Genomic DNA, 19,053 nt, shown 5'->3' with positions numbered 1-19,053 from the left:
CATGACTCAAATCAGTGAAAATGAAGGTGGAGGACTCCTCCTTACACTACAAAAATTGAAAATAAAATTGTATAAAGCTTGGAACACCTCGAGGCCACTGCTAATAGATATTGTCTGCTATGGCTCGTTACGTAGTGTCATCAGTCTCACAGTTGTAAAACGCGTTTGTTAGGGAGAGGTTTTCACACACTAATAAGAATGTTTTGTTTCCCTCTCTCCAACTGACGTGGGATCTCACAATCCCTCCCTCTTGGGAGCCAGCGTCCTTGTTGACACATTGCTCGATGTCTGGCTATATTAATATAATTTGTAACAACTCAAGCTCACCGCGAGCATATATTGTCCGATTTGGCTCGCAACGTATCATCATCAACCTCACAGTTTTAAAACGCGTCTACTATGGAGAAGATCTAGCCCTACTCCGACCAGTACTAGTATTTCTTATAAGGGTGTGGAAAGGGGAACAGAGTATTCATTTTAAAGGTGTGAAAATCACTTCCTAACCTGTATGTTTTAAAACTGTACAAGTGGACAATGTCTAGTAAGTTCTACTTACGTTGGATAAAAGTGAGCTGACTTTTGAGTTCATTATTTTATACTTCTTCTCCATAGAAGTAGTAACGGTCTAATTATGTCGTTAGACTACTAAAAGTTGAATGAGGAGAAAATGTTACAGTGTTTTTTTGACCTTTTCCTTCCCAGAATCAGGTAAATATAATAACATTATATGGTAACAAAATTCAAAATTTACTGTACCTTCTTCTTATCTGTCATGTTCCAGAAATTTCTACTCTTCCCTGGCAAGAATGAGCCCACAATTTTGTGAGCGCCATATAAAAAGGGTAGCACCCAACCATCTTTTCAGGTCAACGCTTATGAGGCCTTTGGAAAATTCTGAAAGGGTAACGTAGTTCTTTAGGAACAACTCCACTTTCCTCTAATCCATATTTAATGCTTAAAATATCTTCTTAAAAACACATTAAAAGCTGAAAGATATCATTTTTATTTAAATACGTGTATTTATTTATTTATTTATTTATTTATAACATATACTCTCGATTAAAAGGTAATTTTTTTTTTTAAAGATGGTCTTATTTTTACGTTCTAAACTACCGGATAATTTTTTTTTTCCAGAGTTAGGTCAACTATTTCTAAACCAACGATATTTAACTTTTCAGACAAAATGACTTTAGGTAAACATTGTAGACTTCAAAACTTAAACCATTAATTAGTTTTCAAATTAAAAATTTAAACAAATACCCAAAAAGAAAATCCATTTTGTAACTTAGAAAACTATTTAATAAGCTATTGAAATTATAAATTTAGTTAAATAAAAAAAATTATTTAATAAATCCTTAAATTTATATTTAAAAAAATTAATAGATTTTTGGTATATCAGATATTTTTAAAAGTTGATAAGTAGATAAAAAAAAAAAAATGGATTCGATTGGACATAAATTTAATTTTATATCTAATAAATAATTTTTTTTATTTATAAAAATTGATTATATAAGAATCTATTAAACACAAAGTTAAAAATTCATAATCAAGTCAGTGTTTAATACATGTTAAGAGCTAGATGAGATGACGTATGAGTGATGCAAGACGAAAACTTAATAAAATTAATTTAATATTGATGCATAATTAAAATAATTAAACGTGATAATCCCATAGTATGAACATATCAACACGTCCATATTCGTATCTAATTGTAAAGAAAATAAAGTAATTTGAAAATTTGAATTTAGTGGAATGCTTTGAGCAACAAAAGGTTGAAGGCTCAATAATATATATTAAAAGGGTTTTGTTTAGAAAATTCTAAGCCAAAGACACTTAGTTCATGAAAAGTTTTTTTTCTTCTTTTTTGTGTCAAACAAAGTGGTTGAGATAATTATTACTGCCTTAGCTTTTGGAAAATGCCACAGTTTTTGTTTTGTTTTGCTCAAAATTGACTTGCTGAAAAAGGAAATTTTTGAATTTTTCTTCTCCGAAAACCGACCTACAAAATTTTCCTTGTCTCGGTAATGCGATAAGGATGGTGTGACACTTGTTCTAACCTAGTAAACAAGCTAGTTATATAAAATTTGAACTTCGTGAGCAATATCGACATATACTCGAGTCTTAGATTGCATTTGAGAGAAATATTTTGGAAACATGAACTAGGAAACACGTTGAAATCAATTCTAAAGAAATTAATGTTATAAGCTAAAAACAAGTATGCAACAACAAGGGCTTTAATATTTAATATTGGCGGTTGGGTTTTGCTTAGAAACATTAATCATGGTCGGGTTGTTGGTGCAAGAAAAGAGAGTAGTCATAGCTCCAATGGTCCTAGATAGCATTTATTACGGTTATAAGCTCTCTTGTCCAAGAGAAAGAAGGTTCAAGCCAGAGCAATGTGAAATTTTATTAATATATTAAAATTATTTTATTAATCAGTTTAGAAAACATGATTATAAATATGATATAATCAAACCGTCTTAGATTTATCATTAATTTAAATTGAAATTTAGGAAAGACATTGAAGCTAAATAAACGTAGACTTAGTCAACTTTATGAAATACCTTTCCTTTTATTATTTATTATTTCTTTTTCTTCTGAAAAATCATTCGAATATATGCCCATTTCATGTAATGGGTATATTAAAAATTGATTCTTTCTGGGTTTTTTTTTAATTAATTAATTAATTAATTATATATAATAATTTTGATTAAAGACCACCTTTTCAAATTCCGAAGTTTCCAACATCGAACCGTGTTCCTTTGATTGTTCTGATTGACACAGTCGATGTAGTATATATAAATAAATAAATACATAAAAAACAGTCAATGGTTTGAAAAATAAAATAAAAAGCAGTCAATATTTTGATTTTATTTTTCACTCTTTCCTTGTCTCATACGACATCCAAAATTCAATTATCATATTTTCCGTACATATATTTATAATTTTATGAACCTTTTTCGTAAATAATTATTTAATATTATTTTAAGTAAGAAGTGACCGACTGAGTTTTCTCCCCTATCCTGGATGACACGTGTCCTCCATGGTTTGAAATTTCATGCACGTCTCTTTCAATTATTTACACTCTTTTCAACTATAAATACGTCGCCCTTGTGTTGTGTTGCTTTCCATCATAAATTTAAACATCAGCTCTCTGTTGAACACGAGCATCGTCCATAATGAAGTTCGGCAAGCAATTTGCCGCTCAGATGGTTCCTGAATGGCAGCAAGCCTACATGGATTACGAGTTCCTCAAGTCCCTCTTGAAGCAAATCGACACCTTCAACAAAGCCCACGCTCGAAACCACCCCTTAACCGACTCTGCCCAGCTCAGACGGACCCTCAGCCTCTACAGGGCTTTCAGCGGCCTCACCCTACGCCACAGCCACAGCCATGGTCACGGTCACGGTCACGCCCACGCCCACGCCCATAACAGCCATCCTACAAGTCCAGGTTTGTTGCATGATAATAATGATGATAGCAGTGTTAATAATCACGACCCTCCACAATGGTATGATATTGTCTACGTTGAATATAAGTCTCGTGGCTTTACTTTGGGGTCCCTTACTTATAATGATACTCAACAAATAGAGGTTTGGGTATAATCCCATGTGGAGGTTATTGTTACTTGTTAGACGAACACGACTCTCCACAATGGTATGATATTGTACGCTTTGAGGATAAGCTCTCGTGACTTTACTTTAGGCTTCCTCAAGAGGCCTCGTACCAGTGGAGATTGTATTATAAATCCACTCATGATCTTTTACTAAATTAACCCACGTGGGACTCACTTCCCATAATTATCAACAATTATAATTAATTTGTGTACTATTGTTGTGGGGTAGGGTCGCCGCAGGATGCGGTGGAGGAGCAAGCTATATTGGTGAATGCGGTGAGTCGGGACGGGACGAGGAAGTATCGGACGACGTTTTTGATGGCGGATGAGGAAGGGGGAGAGTATGAGTTGGTGTACTTTAGGTCGTTGGATAGAGAGTTCAATAAAGTGGAGAAGTTTTATAAGTCGAAAGTGGAGGAAGTTGTGAAGGAGGCGAGTGTGTTGAATAAGCAAATGGATGCTTTGATTGCTTTCAGAATCAAAGTGGAGAATCCAAAGGGTGTTTGGGATTTCTCCGGCGACCGGTCGGAGGAGATTTCAAAGCTGGCTACTGATATTGCGGTTTCTACTGCTGCTTTGTCATCTTCCACTCCTTCTGGGGTCCGAGCTAGCAGTAAGTTTTTCTTTGTTTTGTGAGTATGAATTGATGACACCCACCTCTTAAATTCTCTACCGAACTCGAAAGCGCGTAGATATTGTCCTTTTTCGGACTTTCACCTCAAGGTTTTAAAACACGTCTATTAGGGTGAGGATTTTACACTTTTACAAAGAATGCTTCGTACCCATCTCCAACCAACGTGGGATCTCACAATCTACCTCCCTTGGGGCCCAGTGTCCTCGCTAGCACACTATTCGATGCATGACTTTGATACCATTTATAATAGCTCAAGTCCACTGTTAATAGATATTATATTGTTTGGGCTTTCCCTTCCGAGGTTCCCCCTCAAGATTTTAATACGCGTCTATTAGGGAGAGGTTTCCACCGACCAATATGTAATTTCACAATCCACCTCCTTCGGAGACCCAACGTTCTCACTGGTACACCGTGCGGTGCCTGGCTCTCATACCATTGGTAATAGTTCAATCCCACCACTAGTCGATATTGATATTGTGGTCTTTGGGCTTTTCCTTATGGACTTCCGCTCAAAGTTTTAAGACATGTCATTCCTTCCATCTCCAACTAATATAGGATCTCACAAATCATAACCTAATAATTAAAGGTTATTGGGTCAAAATAACTCATTTCAAAAGCACTTCTGAACGCTTACGTGTTGGATATACACAGGACGGGTTCATATAGCAATGGACTCCATAGAAGAAGGTGGGTCGAGCCACAAAGAAAGTCATAAACCAGATAACGAATCAAAAGGAGAAAAAGATGGAAAGGAAGAGAAGAACACAAAGGATGAAGAAGGGAAAGAAACGAAGATGAAGGCCAACAGACCACCTCCACTTGAACTTCTTGATCGTGTAACAATGAACACAACTCAAGAGACACCAATATCCACCATTAAAGGCCTTTTCAACTTCCCCAAGAACTCAGAACTTCAATTCAACAGAGAAAATCTCAACAAAATTGAGAACCAACTCAAGAGGGCTTTTGTTGTGTTTTACCACAAACTCAGGCTGCTAAAAAGCTTCAGGTAATTCAATTAAGTCCTTGGTTCTTTCTTCATAACGTGGAATTGTCTGAATTTTCTTTTATTTTTTGATGAACAGCTTCTTGAATACTCTGGCATTTTCAAAGATAATGAAGAAATATGATAAGGTAAATATAGTTGAATTATATTGTTTGTTATATTGAAGATGAGATTCTTCATAATTTGGAGCTTATTATTTGAAAATGATGGCTGCAGATTACTTCAAGAAATGCAGGAAAGTCATACATGAAGATGGTGGACAGCTCTTATCTTGGGAGTTCTGATGAGGTTGCTTTAATTTTCAACATCTTTTAGCTGTAATTGTTTTGAGTTTATGGGACACTTCTTTTCTGGTCAAAATTCTTTTGTTCTCATAGGATATAAAAATGCAATATTTCAAACCCCATTTTCCAAAAAGTCAATTGAAGAGAGTGAAAATTCTCTAAATTTCAATCTAAAATATTTATATATTTTTCTTGCGTTTGAATAATTTTTGAACGCGGGCATAGTTCCGTATAGTTAAGAGTTCGGTGATGTGAGATCTCACGTCGGTTAGAGAGAGAACCGAAGCATTTCTCGTAATTGTGGAAACCTCTCCCTAATAGACGTGTTTGAAAACTATGAAGCTGACGGTGATATGTAACAAGCCAAAACGGATAATATTTGCTAGTGGTGGGCTTGGACTGTTACAAATGGTATCAAAGCTAGACGTCGAGCTTTGTGTGAGCGAAGATACTGGCCCTCTAGGGGGTGGATTGTGAGATCCCACATCGATTGGAGAGGGGAATGAAGCATTGCTCATAAGGGTGTGGAAACCTCTCCCTAGTAAACATGCTTTAAAAGCGTGAAGCTGACGGTGATACATAACACGTTTTAAATATCTACTAACGATAGACTTGAACTGTTATAGGTGATCTCTGTGCGGTGGATGGTTTGTTTTTAGTTCAACAATATGTAGGATAGTTGATAAAAATTTGAACATTTGACCTCTTGGTCAATGGTTCATGTTTTTTATGTCAGTTGAACTATGTTTATATTAGCATAGACGGTTTGCTATGATTCACATAATATCTCGAGTTTCTATACGTGACATTAACTATTGCCATTAAATCAGGTTTCCAAGCTAATGGAGAGGGTGGAAGCTGCATTTATCAAACACTTTTGCAACGCTAATCGGACCAAAGGAATGAATATCTTGCGACCCAAAGCAAAGAAAGAAAGACATAGAATTACATTTTCAGTTGGTAAAGAACCATCATGGATTCTTTTCATTTCAAACCTTTTCCACCACAGACTTCCCTTCGTTGATGTTCATTATTTTGGTTAACTTGAACAAATATTTCAGGTTTCTTTGCTGGCTGCACTGTAGCTCTTATCGTCGCCCTCGCTTTCGTTACTCGAGCCCGACATTTACTAGACAGAGAAGGCAGCACCCAGTATATGGAAACCATGTTTCCTCTTTACAGGTAACTTAAAAGGACATCGTTGTCGTTTTTCGTTTCTTGTTTCCTGATAAAAGAGACATGGTCTGCTGTAAAAGTTAGAGCATTTTAATTCATACCTCTGCTTGTTCAATGCAGCTTGTTTGGATTCGTTGTGTTGCACCTGCTAATGTATGCAGCAAACATATACTTTTGGAGGCGATACCAAGTGAATTACTCCTTCATATTTGGGTTCAAACAAGGCACTGAGTTGGCCTACCGAGAGGTTCTTTTTCCCAGTTTTGCTGTGGCAACTCTTGCTTTAGCCTGTGTTCTTTCTAACCTTGACATGGAGATGGACCCTATAACGAAGTCATATCAAGCAGTCACTGAGCTTCTCCCTTTGGTTTTGCTCCTTGTAAGAAGGGTCTCACAAAAAACTACTCATTTGGCCATAAAACCATTAATTTGTGACTAAAAGTCTGTCTTTTTCTCTGCCTGCAGGTTGTGATTGCAGTCTTCTTGTGTCCACTCAACATCTTATATCGTTCGAGTCGCTTGTTCTGCATAAAAACTTTGTACCATTGCATATGTGCTCCCCTTTACACGGTAAGAAAGATGGGATTTTGAACTTTCGACCTACTGGGAAGGTTCTTGAACTATCCTCTAATGTTGGTTACGTTTCTTCGACAGGTCGTCTTCCCTGATTTCTTTTTGGCAGATCAGTTAACCAGCCAGGTTAGTTACATCATGCTTTTTTTCTTAGGTTCTTCTGTTCAAGAAACTACCTACATCATAGATCCTCAAACAATTACTTCGACTCGATTCAGGTGCAAGCACTTCGTAGCTTGGAATTCTACATTTGCTATTACGGTTGGGGAGATTACAAACATCGACGGGATACTTGTCGAACCAACACTGTATTCAACACTTTCAGCTTCATCATTGCTGTTATTCCATATTTGTCTCGTCTCCTTCAGGTTTGAATCTCATCATCTAACTTTTGATCTCTGTCCAAAGAAAGGAAAAGTTATACCACTAACATACAAACTTTTGTTGGTTTCTCACTCTTACAGTGTCTCAGGCGACTGTTTGAGGAGAAAGATACAATGCAGGGATATAACGGAGTGAAGTACTTCTTGACAATTGTAGCTGTTTGCTTGAGGACAGCTTACAGTCTAAACAAGGGAATAACCTGGAAAGTGTTGGCGGCAGTGTTCTCAGCTGTTGCTGCCATTATATGCACGTATTGGGACCTCGCCATCGACTGGGGGCTTTTGCAGCGCCATTCGAAAAACCGATGGCTAAGAGACAAACTACTTGTTGGTCATAACAGTGTATATTTTGTGGCAATGGTGAGTTTTTTTCTCCAAAGATTTCACTGCTAAAAGCAAGTTAGGGCCATCTTTTTCTAGTTATCTAAACAAGCTGTGGAAATCAAATGCAGTTCTTGAATGTTTTACTGAGGTTTGCTTGGCTGCAAACTGTGTTGGATTTCAAGTTCTCCAACCTGCATACAGAAGGTTTGATTACAATAGTGGCCAGCCTTGAGATCATTCGTCGTGGCATATGGAATTTCTTCAGGTATGACTTAAAAAATTCAGTTTAGGTTGGGTTGTTTCCTCAAGCTGCCTCTTTCTGAAATCTTCAATGGCCCTTCTGGTTTAGGTTGGAGAATGAGCATCTGAACAATGTTGGGAGGTACCGTGCATTTAAATCTGTACCACTGCCTTTCAACTACGATGAAGACGATGACAAAGATGATTAAAGTTTTCCAGACAGTATTCTTTCAAGATATACAGTTTACTTGTTTCAAAATGTTAACAAATCATGTATATTAAATAACACAACATTGCAATAATTTTGACCCTCTCAGGATTCCTTCAAACCTAATGGAATTAGTTCGAAAAACGAACAATTGCTGCCATGAGATCTTAGTTGTATACAAGGGCACACAAATGATCTTTATTTCTGGTGCTTCTCAAAGATAGCAGTGTTTTTTCACCTCTAACGACTTCACAAATATCGTGTGTTAACTGTCTATACTACTATAAGTAAGACACTCTGGTAGATGAAATATTCATTCTAGCAGGGAGACGGCAAATATTCAAACAGAATTGCACTAATTGAACAAGGAAAGGTTAAGCTTTAGAAACTGGAAATGGAAATAAAGAGATATGCTACTAGCACTTTTCCCTGTAAGAAGCCTAAAGAGTGATCAGCCTTACTAGTAGAGATTATGTTGTCTCGAGCTCAATAATACCAAATTTATGCACTCATGAGGAGCTTAAAGAGGAATCAGCTTCAACATGCGGGTTCTGCAGCTGAAATGATAACCAGGTTTTCACACGCACACAAGCAACAGCCATAAATTTGCAATTCAAAGTGATATGTTCAGTAGCTAAAGAACCTTATCTCACCATTCATCTCAAACCATCCTTAAAAGTAGCATAAGATGGGCCTCAAGTGTATAGCCCCTAGCTTCAGTGTGCATCTGAAAAGAAATACTAGTAGGTATCAATGTGTCAAAAGCAAACACTTAATATGACACACCTCTAGGTATTTGTGGGGTGAGTGACTGAACTTTTGGAACAAAAACACAGGCTTACTGTGATCCATCTCACTAATATCAACCTCCTATATCTCAAGAATTTGCACACACAGATTCGAAAAAAAGAAACTATAAACTTGACTGACCCATCTCATTCCAATGGCTCCTCTTGTTTTAGGTTTGAAAGAAAGTATACCAGTGTAGGTATCCTTTCTGATCGATCAGGAAAGTTTTCCCTCTTGTAACTGTCAATTAGTGGCTTGCATGCAACAAATAGAACTGGTTTCATACTAATTAAACATTAGATATAATTCGTAGTGACAATCTAATTGGCAAAAGATCAAATTGTGTAACTACACATCCAAGATTCAAATCCCAGAACTCCAGTTACCATTACAAAATGGACTAGGCAGATAAATATAAGTTACTAATGACAAAGGTAGTATAAGGGACTATGATTGTGGAAAAATGATATTAGGCAACAATGGCACGAACAATTATTCAGAAATTGAATTAAATCGAAAGTGTTGTAAGGTAAAATCTCTTCTATCCTATGATACTTCGAAATGAATATGATCAGCTTTAGGTGCACAAACAAAGAGTTCAAGGAAGATTATCTTCCACGGCCTGTTAAAAGATCTGCTAGAAACTAAAATACTCTCGACAAAATAATGATTTCCGCCTCAGGAATCAGATCTTCACTTACCAGCAGCAGAGGCCTTCTGTTCTTCCAAATTCTCGGTACCTGCAATCACCTCCAGGTCTATGAAATCCGTACGTTGCTAGGTAGCATTTGGAGTCGATTCCTTCTCCAATTCGATAATCGCCTCGTTTTCTGCCATTTTCTCCGCCTTCAGAATCGGCTCGTAATAATCCGCATGAGCCTCCATACATTTCTTCAGAGCCCCAGTGATTTCAAAGCACTTCTCCACAATATCCTCCTTGTTCTTCTCCGCCTCCTCAATGCATTTCTCCCATTCTACGAAGCTATCTCTGCAACCACCCCCTTTCATAAACAAGCAAAACCCACACTCCTCCTCCTCTTCCTCGTCTAGATCCTCTCCTCCTTCATCTTCACCTCCACTTTCGGAAATCTTTCCTGATTGACCTGATTCCTCGGGCGATTTTTCCTCAGAGTGATTTGGGGCGCCCAATTGTTGTTGATCTTCCGGTGTTTTAGCGGCGGCGGCGGCGGCGGCGGCGTTTGATTCTGCGTCTTGGAGTTTCGACTCCGAAGTTGACATCCTAGTCAATGCCGAAGGAGTAATCGGATTCAAAGCTTACAGTGTTAATGTCGCTATGTTCGTTGAGGCGGAATCGTTCGTCGCTCCACCGCCCGCTTAAACCCCTAAAACCCTCAGGAATGAGTCAATGAGTCACAGTCATAGGTCTTTTTTTTTCTTTTTTCTTTTTTCCATGAAATACATCTCCAAGGATTACAAATAGATGTCGCTCCAATTACATTATTTTATTTTATTTTAAAATAATAATTTTTTGAAATAATACCGAATTAAAACAATACTTTTATAAACTAAAAAAAAAAAACATCTTAAAATTTATCGACTTAAATCAATTTTGACTTTTTAATTTCAACTATCCTCAAATCACTCGATAATTATTCAACAGAGTTAAAAGACCAATTTATTAAATTTTATTGGACTAATTTATTAAATTTTACTAAACCTTAGATAAAAATATCATTAATGACGTGACTAAGACCGAAAAAAAAAATACTTTTATTAATAGTTAATATTTTTTTAAAAATCTCCTCAAAATTAATTAAAAAATATCTACTTAAAAATTACCTTCAATTAAAAAATAATAAATGATATATAATAATAGAAAAAAGTTACACAGAACGAGCCATTCTTTTGGCTATTTCTCGTTGTAGTAGGGCAACACGGGAGAAGCCATTTTCATTTATCACATCAAACTCAATTGTCCCAATAGTAGCCAACAATTTTGAATTGCCATTAATTGATACCTGATTCGCTTGCCTTAACTCGCTATCACTTGTCAGATGAGGTCCTATGTTCTAAAAATTGGAGGGACCATACATCAAACAATTAATATATTTAATTTTAAAAGTTTATATTTATTTAGATACATTACCATAATTGAATATCATCAATTTAAACATAACTCGAGATATAAATATATTAGTAAAGTTATCTAAAACATATCATTAAAATTTAATAATTATTAAAAAAAATTATTATTTTTTTACGCTGGCTCTATATTACATCCAATAATAGATAATTAGGTGGTAAAATTATTTTCGTAAATATAAATAAAATATATTATTTTTTAAATTAACTTTACATTATATCCAATAATAGATAGTCTTAATCACTTGTTCCCATTTTTACATAAAATCTATTATTTCCAGTTTTTGTTGAATCATTATTGTCCGAAACGGCAAGATTTTTCGATGGAACCAACGTTTTAGCACTTAACTTTTGATTATTGTATTGAAACCCTCTTCCCGAGTCCAACCCTCGGTATCCCAAGAGATTTAAATCAACTAGATTTATTTGGCAAATCAGCGTTTATGAGCTTAAAATATAAATCCCTTCTGCAGTCAATGCTCAATCAATGGCGATACCGACTGCAGATACTATAAAACAATCAAATCACCTCGCCACGTTTGTTGAACCCGGTAGAAATTTGAACTTTTACCCCAAAATCTGCTCTGTTTCGAGCTGGCTCATGATACCCATTTAGCTTTCTTTCCATATCGCGATCGAATCGAGCAAAATCTGAAGAAATCCCGGGTTTTCCATATTACCCATATGAAATTTTTGAATGACGAGAGCTTTTAGAAGACGAAGTCTGTGTTCAAGGCCCATAGATCGTCTCCGATTCCAGGCATCGGCGGACGGTGCTCCGAAATCGGGATTCCTCAGAGATATGAAGGTGAAGGAGATCTTTACTTATTTGCTTATAGGTCTTCCGTTGGTCGTTTTTGTTGGTTTGGTGTTCAGGAATCCGGCGGCGGATCTGTCATTGGGTTTTGCTGAAGCCAGAGCATTGGAAAGAGTGGTCACTAATGGCAGTTCTGAGAGTTCAGGTTAGTATTTTCATGTGATGGGTACTCATAAAACCTCGACAGATGTCTGATTTCTTAGCTATAGATCTTGCCATAGTTTCAGTGATTCATGTCCCTGATTTGTAGTTGCTGGGCCTCTGATGAGAAAGCTTTTGGACTGTTTTTATTAGCTCTGTAGTCTTTGTTGTTGTTATGAGTATCATTATTAAACCTCTTTTGGTTGGTTCTGCACGTTGATGCACAGAGAAGATAGCAGGAGCTTCTGATATATTTACATCTTCTAGCCATTGGGAACCCTTTTAGATCTTGTAAAATTGTTAGAAGATGCACAGAAAAGATTTGTGCATTCAACTTCCTATCTGATATCACAGGACAGGAAACAAAAAGAGTGGAATCTATGCGTTTTGAATGATTCAAGTCTATTATGAATTCTAGTGTTCATTCATTTTTGTCCATGTTTTTGAATTTATAGGTTCAGAAAACGGTTTCTCTAGACTTTCCAATAGAGACAAGCTTATTGGAGGCCTTCTCATTCCTGGATTTGATGAAGGATCATGCTTGAGTAGATATCAATCCAGTTTATATCGAAGAATTTCGACCCACAGACCATCTCCTTACCTCATCTCGAAGCTTAGAGAGTACGAAGCGCTTCATCGACGCTGTGGTCCGCATACAAAACCATATGATGAAGCAGTAGAGCAGCTCAGATCTGGCAGTAGTGTTAGTTTGACGGAGTGTAAATATGTTGTGTGGATGTCTTATAGTGGCTTGGGAAATAAGATACTCACTTTGGCTTCTGCATTTCTCTATGCCGTTCTTACCGATCGTGTCTTGCTTGTCGATCCGGGGAAGGATATGGCTGATCTATTTTGTGAGCCCTTCCCAGAAAAAACTTGGCTGCTACCAAATGACTTCCCCTTGATGGATCAATTCAGCAACTTTAATCAGAAATCTCCTAATTGTCATGGATATATGCTTAAGACGAACACGCTAAACGAATCGACAGAAGCGCTCCCATCCTATCTATACCTACATTTGGTTCATGATTATGATGATCATGACAAGCTTTTCTTCTGTGATCAAGAACAGGCTCTTTTAAGTAGGGTCCCTTGGCTGATACTCAAGACAGATAACTACTTTGTTCCATCGCTCTTCCTGATCCCGTCTTTCGAGCATGAACTGAGTAACTTATTCCCCCAAAAAGACAACGTGTTTCATCATCTGGGTCGATATCTTTTCCACCCATCGAATCACGTTTGGGGACTGATTACGAGATACTACGACGCATATCTATCAAGTGCAGATGAATTGATAGGAATTCAAGTAAGAGTGTTCGAGATTGGATCGGGACCATTCGAACATATAATGGATCAGATTTTAAGCTGTACTCTTCAGGAGAAGATACTTCCCGGCGTAGACAAGGAAGGCTTCTCTTCGGTTTCCTTGGAACGCCCAAGAATGAAAGCGGTTTTGATGACATCCTTGAGTTCTGGATACTATGAAAAATTGAGAACCTTGTACTGGGAGTACCCAACCACAACGGGAGAGGTCATTGCAGTTCACCAGCCAAGCTACGAAATGTATCAGCAGACTGAGAAGAAGGCTCACAATAGGAAAGCATGGGCAGAAATGTACCTTCTGAGTATGAGCGATTTATTGGTGACCAGTGCATGGTCGACGTTCGGGTACGTGGCTCAAGGGCTCGGGGGATCGAAGCCATGGATTCTTTACAAGGCGGAGAACATGAGCACGCCCAATCCAGCGTGTCGTAGGGCGATGTCAATGGAGCCTTGCTTTCATGCTCCTCCGTTCTATGATTGCAAGGCAAAGAAAGGAATAGATACTGGCGTAGTTGTTCCACATGTAAGACATTGTGAAGACATGAGCTGGGGTCTTAAGCTTGTTCACCATCAGGATTTATAACATCCACTGACTTGTAATATGATTTGTCCCCATGTCTTGATCTGTTTTCTTTTTCCTTCTATCTAATACATGTGGTAGCATTTAAGCTTAGACTTAATATGAAATTAATGAATAGAATTATGTTTTTTTTTTTTTTTTTCAAAAGAGAGATTTCTAAGTCTTATTGGTCAACAAAAATAAAAATCGTCATGAATGTCTCTCTTCATTCGCTAGCAACGATTTATGCTTAAACCTTTGATATAAACTAAACCAAACGGGTAGTTTTTCAACCACTCAGTTTGGTTTCTATTGTTTCTAATAGCGTGCATCTTTGCTTAGAAGGTAGGTTAAAGCCTTTTAACAAAATCGAAAGTTGGAATTCAAGAAAACAAGACCTCTAAGAGCGTCGACGGTCAGAGATATCACTAAACTACACTAGGATGTCAGATCAGAGATATCACTAAACCACACTGAGATGGAATATCAGATAAGAGATATCACTAAACCACATTGGGATGGGATGTTATATCACAGATATCACTAAACCACATTGGGATGGGATGTCATATCACAGATATCACTAAACTACATTGGGATTAGAGATATCACTAAACCACACTGGGATGGGATGTCAGATCACAGATATCACTAAACCACATTGGGATCAAAGATATCACTAAATCACACTAGGATGGAATGCCAGATCACAGATATCACTAAACCACATGTGATGGGATACTGGCATGAGATGTCAGATATTTTTCTAGAACTCCAGTAGATATTTTTCTAAAATTCAAGTCCAGCCTACTTGACTTATATAAACTTTTTTATTCTTTAATACTGATATAAATTTTTTATTCTAATCTCACTAATTCTATTATTGTTGTTTAGTATGCATTTTATTTTTAAATGATAATAATTGGAAAAAAAAATTGACTTTTGGAAAATCTAAAATTATTTTAAATTGATTTTTTAGGTTTTAGTTAGTAGGTGAATTTTGTTGGAGTAATCGACTCAAAACAGGTACAAAATTTACCCTGATTATATAATGTTATGTAAATACCGAAATTGCCCCTAAACAACACAATGCTCAGCCCTAGATCATTTTTCTCTCGACTGGCTCATCTTCCTCTCACCATTGAAGCCTCTTCGTAGGACTCTTTCAGCTCCGGCCGTTCCCTCTCGTTCTAGTGATCATTTCGTTGGTTTGGCAGGTATTTATTAGTTTCGTTCGTGTTTGAGTTTTGGACTTGTGGTTTCCTCATTGATTGTGATCTGTCTGCATTGTTCTGAAATTTCGAACTAGGTTTTCAACTTGTTTATGTAATTTTGACTTGTGGTTTCGATTTTTGTTTCGTTTTGAACTGGGTTTTCATTTTGTTCGGTAATTTATTTATTGATTAGGTTGCCAGTGGTGGTTGTTTGTCTCTCTCACTTTTGGTGTGCTGGTGTGTTGCTGGAGTTTGCCGGCAGTAATTTGTGTATCTTTGGTGTGGTGTTGTGTGGTTGGCGTTTGCCGCCATAGTCTGTTGTTTGTGCTTTTGGTGTGGTGGCGTGTTAATGTTTGTTTGCCGGCGTAGTGATAATTTTTGTGCCTTGTGATTTACTTCCAGCAAGATTGGAGGTTTGGTTGTTTGTGGTTTAAGAACGTAATTGATTGTTGTGGCTGAAGACCGCAATTGATTGTACAGCGTTGGTGCAATGAGTATTTGGGAGTTCATTAGGCGTTTAGGCATGTGTGTGGTGTTATTTGAAGTCATTGCAAGAGTAGCGTTTGATTGGTGTTTTGCGTCTGATTATTGGCAGTTAGCCCATTAGTCATATCAGTTGCCATTTAGTGAGCGGGGAGGCAATGCAGTGAGGGAGGCAGGCAATGCATTGTGTTTAAAATTGTGGTGGTGTTCCTTTCGGAGTGAGGAGGAATGTGAGTTCTGACTGGTTTTGTTATTTTATTGCGTTCTGACTTCAAACTTTGTAGTTGTGAAAAATGAAAGAGGGGGTGTACATGACCTTTGAGTTATCCTCGTATGTGAAGCTGTGTAGTTTTCCGATTTGATTTTGATCTTGTCGTATATTTGAAAATTCTTGTTGGCATATCGTTAGTTGGAAGTTTTGGCTACCATTATATTTTCAGGGAGCTTCTCTTTGGTTGTCATTGATTCATTATTAAGTAGATTGTTTTCTGGCTTGTGATCAGATCAATAATCTTGCTTCTCTTTCTACTATTGGTTCTGATTTTCGGTTTTAGTTTTTTTCTTTTCTTTTCTAGTCTACTGTCTGTTTTACTTTTCACAAAATTCCACCTATTCACACCCATTTATTTATTTACTCGACATGTAGGTTCACTTCAATTTTGTTTATGCCCCTCAACCCTTTCTTGTGCAAACATTAAAACTTCACCCCCTAGCCTGCTATAATTTTACAAGAAACTCATACCACAATTGATTTTAAATTAGGCCTTATGACGATGATGAAGATTTAATCCCTTCAAGTGATGAAAAAAGCGAGTTGTGTTATTGAAGGGAGTGAAACTTCTTAGCATGGGAAAGAGAGATGAAAAAGGAGTGGGAGAAAATTGCATAACTTCTTGTATCTCGATAATGTTTTTAGTATATAGTTCCTGTCATTCTGATTTGTTAGTTACAAGCCTGATACCCATGGAGTGGTTTTGCTTTGCTGTAATATTTTTATTTCATTCTGATTTGGTTTTGCTTTGCTGTAATATTTTATTTCTTATGGGTTTCTAATTTTTTATTGTATCCAGTAGATCATTGAATTGAATCGCAGTCCAAAGGAGGAGCCATGTCCTTCATGAAAGGAGACTTGCTAACTAGGACTAGAAAGCTCGTCAAGGGCTTGGCCAAAGCAGAACCTATTTGGCTCAAAGCCATGGAACAGTCAGTTCTTCTATTCCTCACTCCTCGTACTTTTGCCTTTTTAAGAGTATTTCATTTTCTAGGATCCTGAAAATGTTCAATTTTTTGTTCTAGCTTGTCAAAATAAATTTGATGATCTTTTGGTCTTATCTTCAAATTTCTTTTTTCTTAGATTTGTGTAACTTTTTGGGATACTATTGGATTCAAGTTTCTCAATTTATCATGTCTATGACATCTTTTTTGGTGAAATATTTCACAGCAGTTTTCTTTTCATTGAATTAAATGATTTTAAACTGCTTATTGAGATAAATTTCTTTGGAAGGACTGAAAGTTTTGGGATTTTTTTTCCTGTTGTTTCCTGCTCATGAGTTGAGCATATTGCTTGGTAGCAATGGATGCATAAAAAGTTGGGTTTCCAGTTAGCTTCCAATTGCTTGAAACAATTATCTTATCCATTACACTCTTGTTCAGGGCGCCACCTCCTACATTTCCTCGAATAGATGGAACAATCAAGACAATCACTCTTCCTGAGGATGTATATGTAAAAAAGTTCTTCCAGAAACATCCAGATTCAAAATACGAAGATGCGATCAAGTATGATGCTTCTCTTATATATGTAGTTTATCACATTTTACTCCATCATACATGTTTGAAATGAGGGATTGATTCCATTGTTCGAGAGCTACTTTTCTGCATTGAAGTAAAATTAGATTCTCAGGTTTTCAGATTCTTGTGGAACTTCTATCTTAAGGGTTTGGAGTGCACATGACGTAGAAAACTCTTGTTGGATATTCATGAATTAAAATTCCATATGCCTGCTGCTGAGGCTTGCCATGGGTTGTTGTATGTCTGTCTGGGTCGTGCATTTAACCAATGTTCAACTATAATGAGGAATTTCAAGCAATGTTAATTCTTCTGAAGGCCTATCATAATTGTAGTGAAGCCACTTCTAACGGCTACTTCCTGTTAAATGGTATATCTGTTGGCTTCTAGAATCAATCACTAGAGACATGCTTGGCTTAAAATAGATCAGCTGATAAAAAATGTTCCCGATGACACTTGCATTTTGGGAAGGATGGTGAATTGAGTTTGTCATTTGTCGTGCATGCTCTCAGAATTTGCCTTCTTCTTTGGGATAGAATCTCTAAAAGACATCAGCATTGCTAAAATAGATGGTTCAATTGAAGCATACATATATATATGTATGTATGTGTAGAGTTATATCTTGCATGGATGAAATCCTGATATAGAAGGATGTAAAAAAACAGAGAAAAAAAGAGAGAGAAAGTTCCTAAGTAGTTGTCTTTTGTTTCTACAGGTTCTGTAGTTTCGATCCTCCTCCAGCCCGAATATTCGGCCTGCGAGTGCTTGAACTGAAGGAACAGGGTGTCAGTGAGGAGGAAGCCATGGCAGTAGCCAATGTAAGGATTGTGGGTTCTTTTATTTGTTTCCTTCTCTTGAATCTCTTCATTTTGTGAATAACGCCTTTTGTCATTCAGATGGAATACCGGGCAGAGAAAAAGGCGAAAAAGAAGGCTTACTCTCGCTTGAAGCAAATTGCACGTCTTCAAGGGAAGAAACCTCCTCCTAACCCATATCCAAGCGCTATTAAGGAGATACAAGCCGAGGAAAGGAAATTCGTGCGGGATCGTTTCTTCAACCCGAAGATTAAAGAGATCGCTCAAAGGTTGAAGGAGGAGAGAGCAGCTGAAATGCAGGACAGAATGAGAGGCAGTGGCTGGTCATGAAGAGTTGTTTAATTTATACGACTTCCAACCTCCCATCTTTCTTCTCGCTCTGCTCTGGAAACTAGCTTTTGCAATAATTTTGGCAATTGGCTAAATAGGGAACGACACATTTTTTTAGATTCAAGTGACTACTACATCTGAAGCATTGGATCAAGCATGTTAAAGGATTTTTCTTTCGATGTTATTCGGGTCTGATGTTATTCGGGTCTTGGATTAATAATAGAACGATTCAAAAGCATAAAGATTTTGC

At 37.0% G+C, this 19,053-nt stretch overlaps 4 protein-coding genes and 1 long non-coding RNA gene across 9 annotated transcripts; 3 read left to right on the top strand and 2 right to left on the bottom strand.

The window, feature by feature from the left end:
* Positions 1–207: 207 nt before the first annotated feature.
* Positions 208–4,772, bottom strand: LOC111458918. The gene is made up of 3 exons (XR_002713202.1): positions 4,627–4,772; positions 3,084–3,086; positions 208–243 (listed from the first exon to the last, which is right to left on the bottom strand). It is a non-coding gene; the product is annotated as an uncharacterized LOC111458918 (long non-coding RNA).
* LOC111458908 (phosphate transporter PHO1 homolog 3-like) lies at positions 3,170–8,644 on the top strand. Its single transcript, XM_023101769.1, has 14 exons — positions 3,170–3,453; positions 3,846–4,229; positions 4,902–5,259; positions 5,336–5,384; positions 5,473–5,544; positions 6,371–6,500; positions 6,602–6,722; positions 6,837–7,095; positions 7,182–7,286; positions 7,371–7,415; positions 7,508–7,657; positions 7,754–8,032; positions 8,125–8,261; positions 8,346–8,644. The coding sequence occupies exons 1-14, from the start codon at positions 3,180–3,182 to the stop codon at positions 8,443–8,445; spliced, it is 2,463 nt and encodes an 820-aa protein (XP_022957537.1). The 5' UTR covers positions 3,170–3,179; the 3' UTR covers positions 8,446–8,644.
* On the bottom strand, positions 8,216–10,635 carry LOC111458916 (transcription elongation factor spt5). Of its 2 annotated transcripts, none has more exons than XM_023101784.1 (2): positions 9,935–10,635; positions 8,216–8,414 (listed from the first exon to the last, which is right to left on the bottom strand). In XM_023101784.1, exon 1 carries the CDS (start codon positions 10,470–10,472, stop codon positions 10,011–10,013), a length of 462 nt encoding a protein of 153 aa, XP_022957552.1. In that variant the 5' UTR covers positions 10,473–10,635; the 3' UTR covers positions 8,216–8,414; positions 9,935–10,010. The 2 variants fall into 2 exon arrangements, with proteins under 2 accessions (XP_022957552.1, XP_022957551.1); XM_023101783.1 differs by lacking the exon at positions 8,216–8,414 and adding an exon at positions 8,782–9,171.
* Positions 10,636–11,709: 1,074 nt separating this feature from the next.
* On the top strand, positions 11,710–14,335 carry LOC111458909 (galactoside 2-alpha-L-fucosyltransferase-like). The gene is made up of 2 exons (XM_023101770.1): positions 11,710–12,298; positions 12,750–14,335. Exons 1-2 carry the CDS (start codon positions 12,034–12,036, stop codon positions 14,198–14,200), a joined length of 1,716 nt encoding a protein of 571 aa, XP_022957538.1. The 5' UTR covers positions 11,710–12,033; the 3' UTR covers positions 14,201–14,335.
* A 902-nt stretch (positions 14,336–15,237) lies between these two features.
* LOC111458914 lies at positions 15,238–19,041 on the top strand. Of its 4 annotated transcripts, none has more exons than XM_023101779.1 (6): positions 15,268–15,393; positions 15,986–16,103; positions 16,947–17,076; positions 17,527–17,649; positions 18,374–18,476; positions 18,555–19,041. In XM_023101779.1, exons 3-6 carry the CDS (start codon positions 16,982–16,984, stop codon positions 18,801–18,803), a joined length of 570 nt encoding a protein of 189 aa, XP_022957547.1. In that variant the 5' UTR covers positions 15,268–15,393; positions 15,986–16,103; positions 16,947–16,981; the 3' UTR covers positions 18,804–19,041. The 4 variants fall into 4 exon arrangements, with proteins under 4 accessions (XP_022957544.1, XP_022957547.1, XP_022957546.1 ...); XM_023101778.1 differs by having other exon boundaries at positions 16,944–17,076; XM_023101776.1 differs by lacking the exon at positions 15,986–16,103 and having other exon boundaries at positions 15,238–15,393.
* Positions 19,042–19,053: the final 12 nt, after the last annotated feature.

Source organism: Cucurbita moschata, unplaced genomic scaffold (assembly GCF_002738365.1).
Source record: "Cucurbita moschata cultivar Rifu unplaced genomic scaffold, Cmos_1.0 Cmo_Scf00021, whole genome shotgun sequence".
NCBI classification, from domain to species: domain Eukaryota; kingdom Viridiplantae; phylum Streptophyta; class Magnoliopsida; order Cucurbitales; family Cucurbitaceae; genus Cucurbita; species Cucurbita moschata.
Note: the sequence above shows the minus strand (reverse complement) of the source record. Positions and strands in the feature narration are given on the sequence as shown.